Source organism: Haliaeetus leucocephalus, unplaced genomic scaffold (genome assembly GCF_000737465.1).
Source record: "Haliaeetus leucocephalus isolate CR32 unplaced genomic scaffold, Haliaeetus_leucocephalus-4.0 Scaffold228, whole genome shotgun sequence".
Taxonomy (NCBI): Eukaryota; Metazoa; Chordata; class Aves; order Accipitriformes; family Accipitridae; genus Haliaeetus; species Haliaeetus leucocephalus.
Genome location: NW_010972664.1, coordinates 21,332,620 through 21,350,428, shown reverse-complemented (window position 1 = coordinate 21,350,428; position 17,809 = coordinate 21,332,620). Strand labels below are relative to the sequence as shown.

General features: G+C 39.9%; 1 protein-coding gene across 3 annotated transcripts in view; it reads left to right on the top strand.

The window, feature by feature from the left end:
* Window positions 1-17,809, top strand: part of GSK3B (glycogen synthase kinase 3 beta) — a 151,433-nt gene that overhangs the window by 18,646 nt on the left and 114,978 nt on the right. Inside the window, exon 2 of one of the 3 annotated variants that reach the window (XM_010567465.1) lies at window positions 16,672-16,774. The exons of the other annotated variants lie outside the window; for them this stretch is intronic. Within the exon in view, the coding sequence (XP_010565767.1) occupies window positions 16,756-16,774 (19 nt within the window). The 5' untranslated portion in view covers window positions 16,672-16,755. The remainder of the gene's footprint in view (window positions 1-16,671; window positions 16,775-17,809) is intronic. 3 annotated transcript variants of the gene reach the window in all.

Genomic DNA, 17,809 nt, shown 5'->3' with positions numbered 1-17,809 from the left:
GGACTAGTACAAAAAAGCATTTTGTCTATACGATAACATCAACTTTTTTCCTGAGTGTTTTCTGTGAGGAGAAAAGAAGTAAAAGAAACTCTACCCTCTATTGAATTTGTCTGGTTTGTCCAAGTCTTTTACCGTTCCTTAAGGCATGAGTATTTGTTGTTGTTGCCTCTAGCATATTAGGAATGCTCACAGACTAGGGGAGTCCTAGTTTTAAATCCCATTTTAAAGTCCATAACTACCAATGTTCTGGTTGTAATCCAAGTTCAGGGACTGAATGAGTATTATGCAATGTACTATGTCTCACTTGAAGTTTAAATTGCTTTTAGCTGTCACCATTTGTGCAGCCTGGTTTGAAGTTGGATTATTTGACATTCAGAGGGGAGTTCGATGTAGTATCGGACAAGAGAGAATGTACTAGCCAGTACTGCATGTTAGGATGTAGTGGAAACCAAGTTGATTTGAAAATACTGTAGACAGCCTTACCTTCTGAAGTTTAAGGTACAGTTAAATTTCTGTGCAGTTCTTGAGAGGAATGGGGTTATACTGTTAGAATGTTCTTCTGTAAGCCATCAGTGTGACAGCTTGGATATTTAAATCCAGTGTTTACAGTATTTATGTATAAATTCAATGTATTGGAGAAGAATGTGGGATAACTACTTAAAAGTCATACTTAGTTGCATTTTTTTGTTGTTGGTTTGTTTGGGTTTTTTTGTAGGAAGAAAGTACATGTCAGGTTTTGTGCAGAAGATCCTTAACAAAATTGCAAGCCTTATAATGAAGGCAGCTGGATAAATTCACTTGAGTTCTATTTTAAGTGCAATTTTACTTCTCCATCCAATTTTCTCTTCCATTTGTTAATTTGTTTTATTTTAATAAATTTTTTACATACCTCTTTTTGCTTTTAGTGAAACCACTGTATTTTAGGTGTGGAGAGAAGAGTTCTCTCTCTGATCTTCTTGACTCCTTTTCTCAAAGGATTTTGTGAAGAAAAAGAATTGAAAACAACATTGGTTTTGGTCAGAGTGCCACACCTATTTCCACTTACTGTTCTCAAGTCCCTGACCTACTAACAGCAAAAGCTTTTCTTGAAAGCTTTTTATTTCAAGACCTTAGACAAAAATCTTAGAGAAGTTAAGACCGTTAGTGTTGAATGTGGTTTGAATGTGAAAATTTGTTTTCTAATACTTGGGCAAGCGAGGAGGTTCGCTATCATGTATGCCCAAATAAGCTCAGAAAAACTTCATTTTGGCAGGGAGTTAAATCTAATCAAGTAGTGAACATCAGTACAGTTTGTCCTGTTTCCAAGCATAGGTAGCCTTGATGAGCTTTTATTTGGATCATGACTTTCTAAACTTTTCTTTATTTCAAGTCCTGTTGGACTTTGATAAAAGTGCATGCACAAGTATCTGCTTATCATAGTTTGTTTATTTTTAATGTACTGTTGATGTGTGTTGGGTGTTTTGTTTTTTGTTTTGTTTTGTTTTTAAGTATTTTGTTCTTCTCCCTGTTGACTCTCCTGCCATGGTTCTTCTGCACTGAACATTTTGGCTAAACTCTTGGGTTTTGGTATTGCGTTTACTTTCTCTTTTCCCCTCTCCAAGTGACATTTCTTAAATGGATAAGCACAGCTTTAAAGGAATCATTACAGGGAATTTTCTTTTTGTTGCTGTTATGTTCCTTCAGTAACGCGGAGTTTATTGTCCTTGTACAGTTGAGCCTTGTGCCTCAACCAGTATGGTGACAGTGTTGCTTGTTACTGAAACGAGTCATGCTTCTGATTCTACAGGATGCTACCAGATAAACAGCATTGGGAAGGCCTACTATCAGCAAGCTGGACTTTTTGCTGAAGATGTGTATGTCTGTGCCATGAAAATAACATGCTTTCTTGTTCCTATCAAGTAGTCCAGAGTGTGCGTGCACTTTGTTTGTAGCAGATAAAAAGAAGTTGTGATAGGTAAAAATGAAGTACCAGTTTAATATGCTCTTTGAGGGCGTTTCTCCTGCTCTTGGTTATTGTGAAGGTTTAATGCAGCAGGCAGTGAAATTTAATTGTATTTACGAAGTAACTGCTTGGTCATTTGGAGTAGCTTCCTCACGGGTTGGTAGCTCGATGACTTCAGGGTTTAGAAGAAGCGTGTTCAAGTCTTGGCACAACCCTGCAACAACTTCTTGAAAGCCTGGCAAGTCATGTCTTCTGGCTATGAGGTGTCAGCCTCTTCCAGTGCTGTCACATACACAGAGTTTATAACCGGATATAAACAGGCTTGAACTTCTAAACCCTGGCTTAAAGTCTTCTTTGTTTGTTGTGGTTTTTAATTTTTTTCGTGAAACCATAATATTTAGCCTTTTTGATGTAGAACCATCTGGTTTTGAACTCAAGTATGAGTTAGTTCACCAAACCTGCAGGTGGAATCTGAGGTGCTGAGACATGTAAGTTGCTGCATATAAGGGTGATGTTCCACCTTGTAGTGAGGCCATAAAATAACCACAGTTAAAACGAAGGTGTAAAATATTGCCTGTGAATTTTGCATGTGGGCAACCATGGCTCTCCTTGGTTTCCTCTAACCGCTAGCACGTTTCCTGCTGGTGGGTCGAGAAAGAAGAACTGAGGTCATTTTACCTGTATCTGTCTTGAACGTGTGGATTCAAATTAAATGTTCATCTACCCTCTAGGAATGGAAATATGTATTTTGGCCTAATTTTTTGGTAATATGCTTTGCCCTTTATTTGCTAACAAACTGGGCTCTCGATATGATTTTTATGTAAAAAATCGTAGTTAAATATAAACTGTAGTATTATTGGTTGATATTTTAAAATATAAAATATTAGATAAACACTTGATTTTTTGGAATGATTTGCAATAAGAACTATCTGCTTTAACTTGGTTGGAAACAGAACAGAGCACATGAACCGTATGTCCTTCTACCTGCAGATCTTGGCTTTCATATTTCTCCGTGTGCGTTCAAACTCTTCTGTTTTGCCTCCGTACTTCCCCTAGTACACACCCGAGTTATTTGTTATTTTTGGCTGTGATCCAGGGCTCAGAATTTATTGTTTTGCAGAAAAACAACATTTTTCTACATAATTCCTTGAAACACAATGTGGCTACCCTCCATTGTTCTGAATGTGAAGCTGATACTGTACTTAAATAAAAATGCCTACTTTCAAAATGTCCCATTTTCTTCTTGTCCCAAAAGAAGTACAGTTAGATTGCCATCACATGCTACATGTTGGTCCTTGGCGTTCTTCTTCATGGTAGACTTAAATTTACCGGGGAAAACAGTCATTTTGAAAGTCAATAATTATCTATGGAGTCCCTTATAAAGAGTTTTTTTATTTGAAATGTTGATGTGTAAAATGATGGCCATAATTACTGCTCTGAGGGTGTGAAGGGTTTCAGGTCTTTCAGTGTAACTAGCAAAGAACACAAGTATATTTGAACTTTATAAACTGTCTTAAAAAGCCAAGGTAGTTGGGATCTCTGGCTTTTATAGGATATTAGGCTTTTTCAGGGCTCTCGGAGGACTCTTCTGCTTTCATATGTATAATATATCCACTTAGAAATTCTCAGAACACACAGTGTGCTTAGGGAAAGCCACTGTTAATTTGTTGAGGCAACACTAGTTTGTTTACACAGCAGAGTGGTTGAATCCTTGCTTTAATAGTAAAAATTCGGCTATATACTTAGCTTAAATGTGTGGAATAACAAATGTTGTTTCTCTAAACTTTAAAAATATCTTCAGTATATTTAGTTTGTCCTTAGGAGGCTTTATTCCAGCAATAAACATGGTGAGTTTGTTGTGTTTGGAATATTGAAATAATGACCCACTTAATTTTCTACTATGGAAAGAGTTGTGAAAGTATGTATTGCTTTTTAAGAGTTGTTTCTTGCATTATGGTAACAGTTCTAAAGATGTTGCCTCTGGAGTTGTCAGAGTATTGCACAGTTTTCTTTGAGCATCTGTATGGCAACCTATATAGCAAATCTAATGGTTGATAAAATCTTGACTTTCATTCAAATTTCTGCGTTGTTGACTTGCTGTCTCATGATTTAGTTCTCTGTATGTGGAAGACTTGAGGTCAAAAGAAGTTAAAATACTTAACCTTTCTTCAGAGAGTTGTCCTATAGCATGATGAGTCTTTAATGCAAAACTTAGTTTTCATCTCTAGGGTTGCTGTACAGTAGCTGCAAGCCTTCAGATGACACTTGAGTCAAATGTGTTGCTTGCTGCCGTGGAGCTGGTGGGAAAGTGCTCTCTTTTGGCTGAAGTTAGTGTTACTGCGCTGTGGTAGTACATGTTTTGAGGCTGAAAGTAGAGTTTATGAAAGCTGGAAGCTGTGTAGACAGCAAACACCTTATACATACGTAGTGGAAAGTTTTCTTTTGAAGAGGCTCTCATCTCCTGAATTTTTTCATATAAATGTGCTTTACTCAAGCAGTGACAATGTTATTTCATTTTGGTCAAGCCCTGCTCCAGGCAGGGGAAAAGTAGTTGGACTTGAAGATGTTTAGTCCAATCTAGTTGTTCCTGAATTCGGGTCACTAGATTGATTGATTTGTGGTTGGCAGAGCACTGTACACTGGGGAGGCTGCAGCTCTAGCAAACTTCTGCATGGTTAATAATATTTTGCTTTGTGGTGATGGTGGGAACCACTATCCAGTCTCTTGCCTGAGTTTGTGGTAAAATCACCTTGTGGTAGTATAATAGCTTCTTACATATTCTAGCTTAGTTTCATTTTATAGATGGGGAGCATTGGAGTTTTCAGCTTCCCTGCCTGAGCATGTACCTTTCTGATGAGCAAAAGACAGCAAGGTTTTCTGAGATGCTGTGTTTTCTGCTGCACTTTGTCTTTTCATGCCATGTAGTGTGCATTTTTATATTGGCTTTATATAAATGGTGTAACAAAGATGTGGGGTGTATATATCTTATTCCAACTCCAAGGCGTACTGAAGTTGTTACAGTGGTCATATTTAGAATTAAAAAGATTAGGTGATAGTCTTTTTTTTTTCCTGCTTTGACTTAAAACTGCAATATGTTGGGTAAAACTGCATTGTTATTTAAAAGCAGGTGTGGGTTACTTTTTTGGTTTATAATAACTTTTTTTCCTCCATCTGTTCACATGTGCTTCTATAAAACAGAAGATGCAATTTTACCAACTTTTGGGATGTTGAGGTTCCAAGTCCCTTTTTTATTACAGTTTGCGTTCTGTGATGGGCAGCCCTGTACATTGTCTTTAGCTGATGGAAAACCATGGTGGTGGAGAAACCTACATCCATCCTTTTTCTCAGACACGTAATGATATGGTGTACCATGCACAGTAGGTTCTTCTGATAGAAGTCTTAGATATGATATAGCTGAATGAATCAACTAAGACTTTGATTTGAAGAAGCAATGAGAAGTTCTTTAATAATGTGTTTGAAATGGGTAGTTGTTCTGATTATGTTTAGACACTGTTCTGCTCAACTATTAAGATAAGTTCTGTCTTTTAACTGTGGTTATGAAGTTGTCCTTTTCCTTGTTGTGGAGATAAAGCAGTTGCATTGACCTTGGCTGATCAGGTCAAGGTATATTAAAGGGGAGTTGTGCATACCTAATTTGGAGCAAGAATACCTGTATGCAACATGTCTTACTTTAATCTTATCTAATTTACTCTTTCCTCAGCCCTGTGTAGATAAGACCTTAGGATGATTTTTGTATTACGTTTTACTAGCTCAGGTAGCTGGTTATGGTATTAATACAGACCAGGGTGCAAATGAGGACAGGCTGTCATATCTATTGCATAGGAGCCTCACAAGTTGAGGAATCCAGAATGAAAGCATTCAGAGTAAATTATGCAATGTATACAGAGGTTTCCAAATCATCAAGTCAGACAAAATTAGTATGGTAAATGGAATGATTAGGCCTAATGAGATAAGAAGTCAGTGTTCAGTGCAAGTTTTTACTAGAAGTTAAAGACCAGCAAAGAATTGAAGGTATTACCAGGTGTCCTATTAACCTAATTTCCATAAACCATTGACATATTTTCCTTTTTTTCTTTTCTTTCTTTCTGTCTTCAAATTACCACTAGAGGTGGGGAAAGGGCATTTTCACATTGATGAACTGGCTTTCAGCTGTAACCAAGTAGAGCTGTAGCTGCCTCGAATTGACCCTGACTGGTGACGTCAGCATGTGTGAGTGAGCTCATAGGCACCACCACGCACTTCTAAGAATGCGCCACTGTGGAGTCATTCATAGTTCAGAGTCCTCTCTGTTGAATTTCACATCCTCCTGCAAAATGTTTACAGGCAGGAGCAGCAGGGTAAGCAGACAGAAATAGAAAACCAAATTGTCAGTTCTGTAGATCTTGAACACTTCAAAACATGTTGGCTTAGCTTTTGTGTGCTTAAAGCAGCAGTCTGTTCTAAATGTAAAGGTTAGGAAATTACTTGTTCTGCTTGCTGTCCTCTTGATTAGGAGAAATTGACTTTTTTTTTTTTGAGATTTGTTGCTACAGATTTCCTTCTCTCATTTAGAGCGATTTCCCGTCTAGTGGTGTTGAGCTAGATTGTGTGTGAATGCTAATTTCCCAAGCTGTGTGTAGGCTGGTCCCTGCCTGTCTCTGAAGTACTTCTCCCAGAAAAGCACGAGCGTTGGTGGGTTAGTGGCTTCGCTGTTGAAGCCTGTTAGATGGCAGTAGCATTAAGAAAATGAAAGCAGTCAGCCCTCAGCAGCTGAGTTTTGAATTCTCCATAGGGTATAGAATTGAGGTAGGTTTATCATGTATCTCATTAATATAGATGGGTCTGCTTTAAGCAGTTACCAAGTTGTTGCCAAAAATTTCTTCTGAGTGGTGGAACTAATGATGCCTCCTTTCTTAAGGATTTGTCCAGTTTCATTTATTTATATGCTGTAACTCGGTGACCTTGGTTTCCTCCGCTCGCAGGCAGAGAAGGCATGGATTTTGTCTGGAGCAGAATGTGTTTTTGCTGGTGCTTGATATGTGTATGCTGATCAGTTGGCTTCCTGCTGCCAACCAGTGCAAGAGCTCGGGGAGCGTTACCTGGTCTGCTGGGGGTCCAAAGATTTCTGCTCTTTCAGACGAGGCTGATGATGCCCGATGAAGTCCAGGTCATTTGGTGGCGGGGAGGAAAAGCAGATGGGAAAAATGGTGAGCACATAAGCTTAATTAGCGCAGGGAACCAGTTTAAAAGCAGTGGTAGCCAAGAGAGAGAATGTACAGAGAAGCAGAGTAGAATACAAAACAGAAGTAGAGATGAACTTTGCTTATATTTTGTCCCTTCAGGCAAAAGTTCAGGGTTTTTACCCAACATACTGATTTACAAGTCATATTCTAATCCCTGTCATTACACTGAGTGCCTTGCAAGCACTGCTTAATGAAGCTATCATGGAGCATTACCTCCTAAAGAAACTGTCAACTGGAAAGACTTGACCTCTATATGAGGCTTTCAGTTCAGTCCCCAGGTCTATCCTAGTTTTTAGTCTTGCTGTACTGCTTTAGTCACAGGACAGTTTTTCGTCAACAGTGGAGAGACAAGACTTGGCTTGTCGTAGTACTCCTGTATTACGATGCCTCGTGTGAAATGAGCTCTAAACAAGCGCTTGGTTGCAGAGCTCCTGCAGGCTTTGGTTCTGTCAGTACTGGCAGGGAACAGAATAAAGAGGACAGAGTGAAGAGCATCAGCAGTACCTTATAGGTGAAGGAAATGTGGGAGCTGGGAGATGTGGGTTGAGTCGCCATCTCCTGCTGCTGCTGTCCTGAGACCTTGAGCGAGCTGTGTATGCCTGGCTACCATCCTGCTAGCTCTGAGTTTTTAAGCAGCAATGCTTAGCTGTTGAAAGCTCTGGTGTGGTTGGATTGTGCCAGTAGAGAGAAACTTCGTATCATCACGTGTAATTCTTGTTCCATGTGGAAATGGCTATACCAATGTAAAAATGCCTTTATAACCTCGTGATTCGTGTCCATGGTAGGGTTTTTACTGTTCAGCCAGTACTGCTGCATGATGTAGGCAAATAATGCTTTGTGCAGTGTGCCAACTCAAAATGTGATTAATTGCCTTTTCCTATCTTAGCAGATATTCTGAGGGCAGTTATGGATTATGAAGCCCTTGTGTATTACAGTAATAGGGACCCAGGGTATGGACGTGTGAACAATCATTGCAGGTCAGCTGAGTGAAACTGCTTTCTGGTAGCTGTGTTCATTCAGAGCCTATACAAGGAAAATAAACTACAATGAACTACCTCAGGGTGATTGTGCAGGTGGAAAGCTGTAGTGCAGTAATTATTCCATAGTAAATTCAATCATGTATTTTCCATGCGGTGGCTTGTTTGCGAGTTCATGTTCTGAGGGAAAGAGTCACAGTCCACCTGTGTTTGTTCCTTTGTGAGGCTTTGGGAAGGGAGGGGTAGGTGTAGATTAAAAGTGTTTTATACATAAGGACCCAGTTTCAGTGGCAACACGTGTCAGGGGAGGAAGGGGTCTCTTGTACCTAGACAGGAGGACACTCCCAGGGTATACCACTTTTTGAGGCTGTCCTCCGATTTCTCCCCTTGAGCGCAGAGGTATTGGTTGCAACGTGCATAGCTGTATAGGGTTTTTCTGTACAGCCAAGGGGATGCCACCAAGGGTTGCTTAAAATACATACACATCTACTTTTTCTAAAGGTCATTGTGTAGCTGGCAAATAGTTTATAAATAATATTGAACGTGGTAACAAGGCTTTTGGGTTTTGGTCTTTTTAATTAAGTACTGAGGCACGGTAACCCCATATGCATTGTTTTATACAAGTTTGAAGTAATTTAGGTAGGAAGAGGTAGGGCAGCTTCATCTCGGTACTTCTGGAAGGTACTGACTAAACATCCTCTTCCTCCCACTGCTTCTGAATCCCTGCTGAGTACAATTACTTCATATTCTGTGTCTGTGGTCCCCTCCCCTCCTCTCTCCCACAGTTGTTAGTTTTAATCTGTTTATGGAAGAGAAGAAATCTTTTGAGTGTACTTCTGAGAAGTTTGGGTGATTTCCTTTCAAGCCAGAAGTCCTGCCTACTCAGATTTGCCAATACAAAGCATCTGAACTCAAAGCCTGACTGCTCGGTCCCTTTCATCTGTTCCATGTTTTTCAGTCTTGCTAAACATGATGATTTTTTTAATTTTTTTTTTTTTTAGGCAGGAGGGCACTTTTTGGGATTGTGATTGCTGTCAACTAAAGCATGCAAAAACCATCAATAAAGTGCTCCCCAAAAGATGAGATTATAGAACTTTTTGTCTTCCTGTTTTCACATGAGACCCTCTTCCTTGTCTAAATGACCCTTTTTTACCAGTTGACTGGAAGTAATTTCATTTGTGTACTTTCAAACTCTAGTAAAGGATGTGGCATTTTATTTTTCTCCTTTTCATTTTGTAAGCATCCTTTCATTTTCTTTTTTGGCATGTTTACTTTCTTCAATTTCCTTCATTGTTCTCTGCCTGCCTTCCACAAAACACGTTCTTCTTTCCCTCTCGGGGTGGATAACACTCTCCTTTATTCAGTATCACTCTTCAGGTATCATCTGCTTCTGTGGCTACTCGGCTTTCCCTTGTTGACTTGTCATCTTGCACATCAGGTTATGTTGATACTAATGAAGTTTCCTTTCTTGTTTCTGTTTGTAAAATGTGTGGGATGCTGTTCTTTCAGGGCAGTCTGCTTTGTGATACATTGGCTGTGATTTCTGTTTTTGTTGCTACTTGTTTACCACTGCAAGTAAAGATTATGAGAAATGGTGTCTATCCTGACTTAAGGATGAGTCATACTCACACCTAACACAAAGAGTTTTTCATCACTTGAACTTAGAAATTTTTGTCATAATATCTGTAACAAAACACCTGATGTGAAACTTCTGATGAAGTCAGTTTTGATGAGCCAGATCCCACAGGAATCGGTGAATTACAATGAAATAAGCTACAACAACAAAATAATTAGCTACTTCTCTCTGTCAGCACCTTGCTCACAAGACAGGAGAGAGCCAGCAGGTTATTCTTCTCAGCCTTTCTTTTTTTGAGAAGTGTTGACCAAATAAGTGGATGCCCTCAATATGCCATTGGAATTAGAAGACTGTATTGCCATAATGTTTTTCTACTCATAGAGCTCAGTGTGTTTTAGGCCTAGAAATTACTTTTCTAACAGAAGTACTCAGGGCTTATTTGAGTTTGCCCCTAAAAGTAAGTCTTCTAAATCAATGTAATTCTGTAACAGATACTGAATCACCTTCCCCGTTTTCTGTTTAATGATTTTTCACGAACAACAAATAGTAGTGGTAACCTGTATGCGAGGTCAAGAATTGCTTTTACATGTTTTTGAACCCTTTGAAGTAAATGATATATTTGCACCCTTGTACAGTGTCTGTGCATACGCACATACAAATGTATTTGGCAAGGCCTTGGTTTTTGCTTGAAAGTCCTAGGTTGTAATCTAATTTGATGCTTCTCTTGAATGTCATTTCTTTTAACGTAACTTTGGAGTGCATTTAGCTGATAGTTCAGCAGAATTGTCTTGTTGCTATCAAAATTGGGTTCCACTACTGGCCATATTCCTACTACTTCCTATGTGTGGTCTCACTGGAGCTTACATGACCACACAGTGAGCCGGTTAACTTGCTTATTCATCAGAAAGTTAACTCAACATGAGTTAAAGAGTATTCTGCCAGGTAGCAAGTTGAATTGCCTTATTTTTGTAGTTACGATGACAAGGGATGGGATGAACCGTATGGCTGGGGGGAGAGGGGGGTGGAAAGGAGTGTCCCTTTTGATGACAACGAAGTATTAAGTATTAGGTCACCTTAGCAGCCTTGTCTAACCGCACCCATAACAACATAGTTAAAGACTAAAGGCACTTGCATGTTTGTCCTGGATGGCTGGCTGACATCCTTCCTTGAGTAGCAGTTTCCTTCCTTAGATGGAAACCTGCAGTCAGATTTTCAGATGCAGGTCTGTGTGCAGATGAGTTGCCTCATAGGGTGGAGAGAGTAGGTTGAAACTATCTGTGCTTAGAACTAAAGTTTATTGTGATAGTAACTGGAAACACTACTGAAACAATTTTCCACTATTGCATTCCTACTGATAGTCTTTGCTGTCTCAGGTTTGGGGTTTTTTTCAATTAACTGTTTTGTTTTTGGGGTTTTTTTTGCAAGTGAAAGTATATAGTTATGACTTGAAAACAGCAAGGCTTCTGCTTCATTCAGTTAACAACCCTTTTTTTTTTTTTTTTTTTTTAATATGCTTTTACCTTCCTTCTCACCTTCACCGACAGACAGACAAAAAGCTGTAAAGGGTGAGGTGCTTGTCTCGGGTACCTGTGAAGTCTGCACTTGGATTGCAGATTGTGTCAAATATAAGGAAAGGAGGGTGATGGGAGATGGGTGTACTTGCTAAAGAAATACTGGCAGTACCTAAAGGTCTTTGTTGGCCTCACCACTGCTTTTTAAGATAATAGAATAGGTAAACAAGATTCAGACAAGTTTCTCCTGGTATGTGGGGAGCTGTACTTGGCAGCTGGTTACTTGTACCTGAAGTTTTCTTGGAAGAAGAGCTATTCTGGTATACCAATTGACTTGTTGAGTGTAGAAACTTCTGCTCAGGTTTTGTATTTAGGGATTGTCTTAAATACAGACATGATGTCTAGTCAGATACTGCTGTCTTGTATATATGACATGAGAAAAACACGTGGTTCATACTTTGGTGTATACTAGTCATATTTTGTGACTAGTTTAAAGGTGACCTTAACAGCATTTGAAGGTCTGATAGACTTTTGGCGCAGCAATATTAAGTTAATTCTTTTTATAACAGTGCAAATAATTCTTAGGAGTAATTTTTATGGAGGAAGGCATTTCAGATTTTAAGCTTTTTCCTTTGCAAGGTGGATATCTAGCCTAGTGGAGATCAATTGTAAGTTAGCATATAAAGTAATTGTATGCACATGAGGGGTTCTCCTCATCTGCTGAAATTTGTACTAAAAGGGAGGAATTGGGAAGCCTACCTTTCTTAAAGCTCATATTCTTCAGCTTGTTCTAGTAGTGTTCTAGTGTTTCTTGTAACTGCACTCAGCTTGGAAAAAACAGTCAAAAGAAGCTGGTTCCTGAAATAAAACAAGCAGTTCCAAAAACTATGCACAATCAGTTCTGCTGTTTGCCATCATCAAAGTAAACATCTTCTCTGTTCCAAATTGGCATTTTGAGATGTGGGAATCCAATTAAAAGTGCAAAGCTGTCTTAGTTTAGAGGCAAGCATGGAAGTTAAGTGTTTCTCTGTAAGTAGTAGGGTTTATTCTGTGTGAGTAGCTAGAGTGGAGGGTTTGTCAATGGAGGGTAGTGCTGTTTCTTAGCAGTTTCTTGATGCTGCCTACATAAAACTTCCAGCATGAAATCATTTCATTTGACTGAGATCTCGGCACTCTTTGGGCACAGGTCTGAGCTCTCCCCTCACGCTGTGCTAGTTTCTACTTCCACCCAAACAGTTTAAAAAAGCCTTTTAAATACATTCTCCTGATGTTCTTTGGTGTGTAACATGCGTGTTTGTATATTTTACATGAAGTTGGATGCCGTGATGAGTGGAAAGGAGATCTGCAGTTGTGATGTGACAGTGTGGTGTTTGAGCCTGTCTTTTTAGAAAAACTCATCTGTGTTATAAAGACAGTTTAAACAGCCATGTGAATTACAGGACAAAGTGAAAAGTGTGTATGAGTACAGAGGTACTTCAGGTAGATAGTTCTAGAATTTAGTATCCCTTCTGGGAGAAGATAATGTATTTTGCTATAGAAGAATAAGAAATGTTTTGAGTAGCTTTCAGTCTGCTGCTTATGTAGAGAAATACAGTTTACTCAATGTTTTCTAGTCCATCCTTTCAAAAAGCACATATGCTGAAGGCAATCAAAACGGCATGTGAAAGCTGCTGTAATTGCTTCTGTAAACTTGGATTAGGAGCTTTTAAGTGCCCTCTGGGTTCTGGAGACTTTACAAGCACTTGCTTAACCTCTGAAGGAAGCATAAGTTGCAAAAAAGGTGTTCTCTTGAGCTGTGAACATTTGCAAATACCAAAGCGACACAGTGGGTGATGTACCTGGAGATACCACCTTGGAGAGGACACCAATCTCCCCAGTATGAATGGGCTGTTGGCTGTCAGGTTGTTTGCCTTTCGGGGTTGGAAGCACCTTTTGAAAAGTAGCCAGAGGCTAAAATTGAGTTCAGCTCTTTCAAGTGAGTTGACTTGGATCTGGATGTAATGGCAGGCTATTAATTAGCTTTACAAAAGTGCTTTCTAGCTTGCTAGCTGGTGGTTCTCTCTCTGGTACTGGCATCAGACTGGTTACTGCAGGTATGGTCTGTTATCTCTGGCTCTTGTGTTTCAGGAGTGCCAGACTGTATGTGTGTATTTAAGGCTGAGCTGTTACCAGGTTGGGATGTGAGGCAGTTATTATCAGGGGTTGCTCAGCCACCTGGGATTGTCAGTGCTTGGAGCCTCTTGAGCCACCCTTTCATTTTTCCTCTGTAGTGCTCTGCAGTTTGGGAACCGATGTTCCACACCCCAGCCTTTAGGTGGGATGAATTTAAATTCTGGCAGAACTTAAAGCCTAAAATGAGTAATCGGTGTCCCACAACACAGGCTATTTGTGATTGCTTGATGAATTTTCAGTAAAGTGGGGTAGATGTTCAGTAACCCTTCTAGGAAAAGGATCATGCTGTTTGCACACCTGTGTGCAGTCTGGGAGTATGAGTTGTGATGGGTTCTTTCCTGGCTGCTGGATAAACACTACGTAGACCAGTATTTGGTTGTGCATATATCTGGACAGTGATGATCTGTACACAAATTCAGCTTTGGTTTTAATCACAGGGAGGCTGTATAGCTGCGAGGAAGGCTGAAGTAATGCCAATGACTTAATCACTCACCTTTTCAGACTGGTTAGAATAGGTGGTTGGATATGAGGAGAGATACTCCTCCCATTTGAGGGAGTTGAAGGGGGCAAACTAGAGGTTGCTACCATAATTCTGAGTCACGGACAAGGAAGAAGCAGGACAGGAGAAGAGCTGAAAGGAGTAAAATAGATCTGAGAGGCAATTGGAGTAAATAGAGAATGGATATGGGAATACAAATTAGGGAAGAGAGATAATGAAACTAGGTAAAATAAGGTTCTAGCAGATGGAAGTAACTCGTCTGGAACATTGTGCAAGTATGTTTAAAAAATTAATTTTAGTTTAAGTTCAGTAACTCCACCAGATTTGTGAAGTGAATGTAGTGCAGTTTTATAGGAATTTGAACTTGTGCTTGCCCTCTGAGTAAAGCAAAATGTGCTGAGCTTTAATTGTCTATGTTTTGCATTAAAACAAACAAAAACTGCCTGTTGTACCTAATTTTGTAATTGTCAACTGTTCACAAACAGTGCTGCCCAGAATTACAACACTCCCCTAGCTTGAGATGGGAGAAAGAAGTTTTTGTCTTTAGGGTTATGCCTCTCCGTATTCCTCAGGGTTCCTGCTTAATCATAAGATGAGAAGTGTGGGTTGCTTTTAAGGACAGCTGAGTTTACTGTATGATCAAGTGGCTCCAGACTCTATAAAAAAAATACTGTCTATTCAAGGTAGTTGTAATAAACATAGGGCTTGTAGCCTTTTTAACTTTGAGGGATTTTATCATGTTTTTTTACTTAGCTGTGTTAGTTAATTGAGAGAAGCTCACTGTTTGTGTTACTTCCTGGACTTCTCTGCTGTTGTGTTGTCTCTGCCCAATAAAGTGATAAATAATCTTAGTGTTTTTCTTTCTATTTTTGTTGCTTTGATTTCTGTTCAGAAAAGCCCCCAAATCGCCAGTTCCAAAAGTTCCCCAAACGATATGGTAAACTTTACTAAAATAAGGACTCTATAGATAGACTGCCACACAACTAAAACAACCATGGAAACCCTTCCTTCCCAGTTCCTCAAGTTGAATATGTGGAGATAAAAATAGTGCAGAAATAGATTATCTTGCTGCTTTCTGTTTGCTGGAAGAACACTGTTGGTGCCTCGTCATAGAACTAACTACTGTTTCATTTGAAGTTGTAATGTTTTTGATACTCCTCCTCAATTTATTAGAAGTAGTACTTGGTTTAAGTGTTGCAGGTAATCAGAGAAGTTATGCTGTTAAACTGTTAAAGGGTATGTGGTCAGGCATAAATAACACAAGCCAAAATAAAACAAGCTGAAGTCATGCAAGCATAAGATGTAGGTGGCTTCTAGGAAAGGGTTCAGTGACTTTAGTATTGCGATATTGTAAATATTATTTTCAGAAAACTGCTTACATTTTAAGAATGGAAATGTGCAGCAGGTGTAGAAAGCATTAATAGGTCAGCACTTAGTATACGGAAAATTCTGTGCTAATGTAATACTGAGTTACATACTTAAAATGGCTAGGATGTACTGCAAAAAACATGGTCTTAACATTGTCCTCAACACTCGTCCACCAATACCTTGAGGTTTTAACATCCCGTGCATCTGAAGAACTGCATAACTCGTAGAGCAAACAAGAAAGTATAGTTTTTTCACGGTGCTTTTATTGTGATCGGTGATACAGATTTAAATTGTATGCGTTTAAGACTACAAATTGGTCTTTGAACAGTATATTCTTTCCATTGTTGTCTTCTGCAACATGGTGATTCCATCCACATCCTTGTGAAGGAGTTGGGAAGGCTGCGTCCTGCTCTGTGAGACTCTTAACACAGCTGAAATTCTTTTTATGTTTGGATTTGAAATACTTTTCCAAGAAGTTTTAAATCTAAACTTTGCAGCAGAGTGTTGGGACATAACAAATGAAAGTGACACAACTTAGTGTTTCTTAATTTTAGTGGGGTGTCATTTATGATTTTTCTTTATAGGGTCAGCTTGACTTTTTCTTATTTTTGGTTTGGTGTTTGGTTTGGGTTTTTTTCTAACCCAAGTACAAGGTAAGGGCATGTAAAAGTATATTTGTCTTAGTTATATGAACTGTAATATTTGAGAAGTGTTGAATTTTAAGATAGCTTAGTTTAAATACATGGGCAGAAACTGACTAATAATTTTAAAAAATACTTAATTCATTAGTAAAAGGAAACTTGTTGCTTTTATATGTGCTTGTTGCAAGCTGTGTGGATGTGTTCTTAACTGCTTAAAATGACAATTGAAATGTTTAAGTGGGGATGAAGCCATTGGTCTTTTTAGTGCTTTTGTAGTGCTTAGGGTATTCACACTGCTGTATACATGATTGATCAAGTGCTGTTGTGTGTAAGTACGCTTCAGGTGGTTCTTTGTGGTTATAGTGCTTCAGGCTGGGTTCTTCTCTTTGTTGCCACTTAAATGGTTAATTTTCTTTCACTGGGATCTGAAGATGTGGAAAAGACCCAAGTCATTTTTCTTACGGTTCTTCTATTGTTGCAATGGATGCTGGTTCCTCACAGCCTGGAAATGGAGGGAAGAGGGCATGGTATTGCAGCAGGTTCTGCTGGTGGCTCGTTTGGTCTCCCCACAGCCTCCCAGGGCTGTGGAAGGTGTCACCAAGCCCCATCTGCAGCAGAGCTCAGGGTGCCAACCCAAGGGAAGAATTGTACTGGATCCCTTGGTCCTACGTGCGCCACTGTTTTCACGTCCAGCTTGGCTGATCGGAACAGATACCAGTTCAGGGTCTGTTTGTGTTGCCAGGTCTCAGCTCAGTCCAGCGCTCCTGAACCGTTTTGCCTCAACTGTGATTCAGACTCTGAGCACTGGATAAAAGAGTTTTATTCTATGCAGCTCCTGTCTCAAGGTAAGACGAGGTTGTGTGCTCTAGGCCTGTCTTACAAGTTGTCCGTCACAATCTCATGTAGTATTGAAAGCTGTTTCCAGTCCAGCTTGTGAAGAACAAGAAACCCAAGCAATATTAAGGTGTATTCCCCAGGGGTACTGGCCCTGTACTGAGACACACACACACCCCTGCTGCACCAAAGCTCAGCCCAAGGAGGAGACTGCTCTGCCCAGCTGTGGAGGACCCACTAATAGAGCCCATCTCTCATCATATTAAGATATTTCTCCGGGGATTGTGTTGGTCCCAGTGCTTTCAGAGCCTGTCTCTGCCTGTTTCTCTCCTGCCATCCCCTGTGGTAGGCGCAGGAAGCAGTGAAGCAGAGCGGGTGACTGTTTTGAGGAAAACATGGGAAGGAAATAGGCCACCTGTGTCTTAAGTACTCAAGAGATCTGGGTTAGAAGAGCAGGCTGTAGAGCTGTTCAGCAGCAGACATTAGGATGAGAGCCTCACTACCTCCCTGCTTCCATGGCGTTTCCAAGGCAGAGAGTAATACCAGTGAGACTGCTATTTGTTAGTATTTGAAACCAGCCGTGTACAAATGCTTGACATGGCCTTGTCTCTTTTGAAGAAACTTCTGCGGCTGAGATACTGTCCAGTGACTCCATTGTTTTAAGCTTGTTTTTTCTGTCCCTCCTAACTTAAGATTTGCCTGGAGAGGATGGGCCTTCATGGAGAAACAGGTATTGCCTTTTAAAAGTGTGTTTTACTCCGAGTGGGATTCCCTTGAGGTGATATCAAGGAACTGTAACCACAGTTGGTCACGCAGGTGGGGGCAGGCAGCCCACTTCTAACCTGGGCTGCCTTTGCTGACATCGAAGCTTTCAGAGATGGAGCCTGTGGCACAGAGGTGTGTAGCTGTTTTGGAAGCGAGCTTTTCTTGACTCCAAGTGCCTGGAGTAATGCATAATTGAGATAGCTAAGCTTGTTGTCTTCCTGTTCATTCTCTTCCATCCCAAAAGCCAAGCTCCTCGCCACATCTAACTTAGCATCTGTACT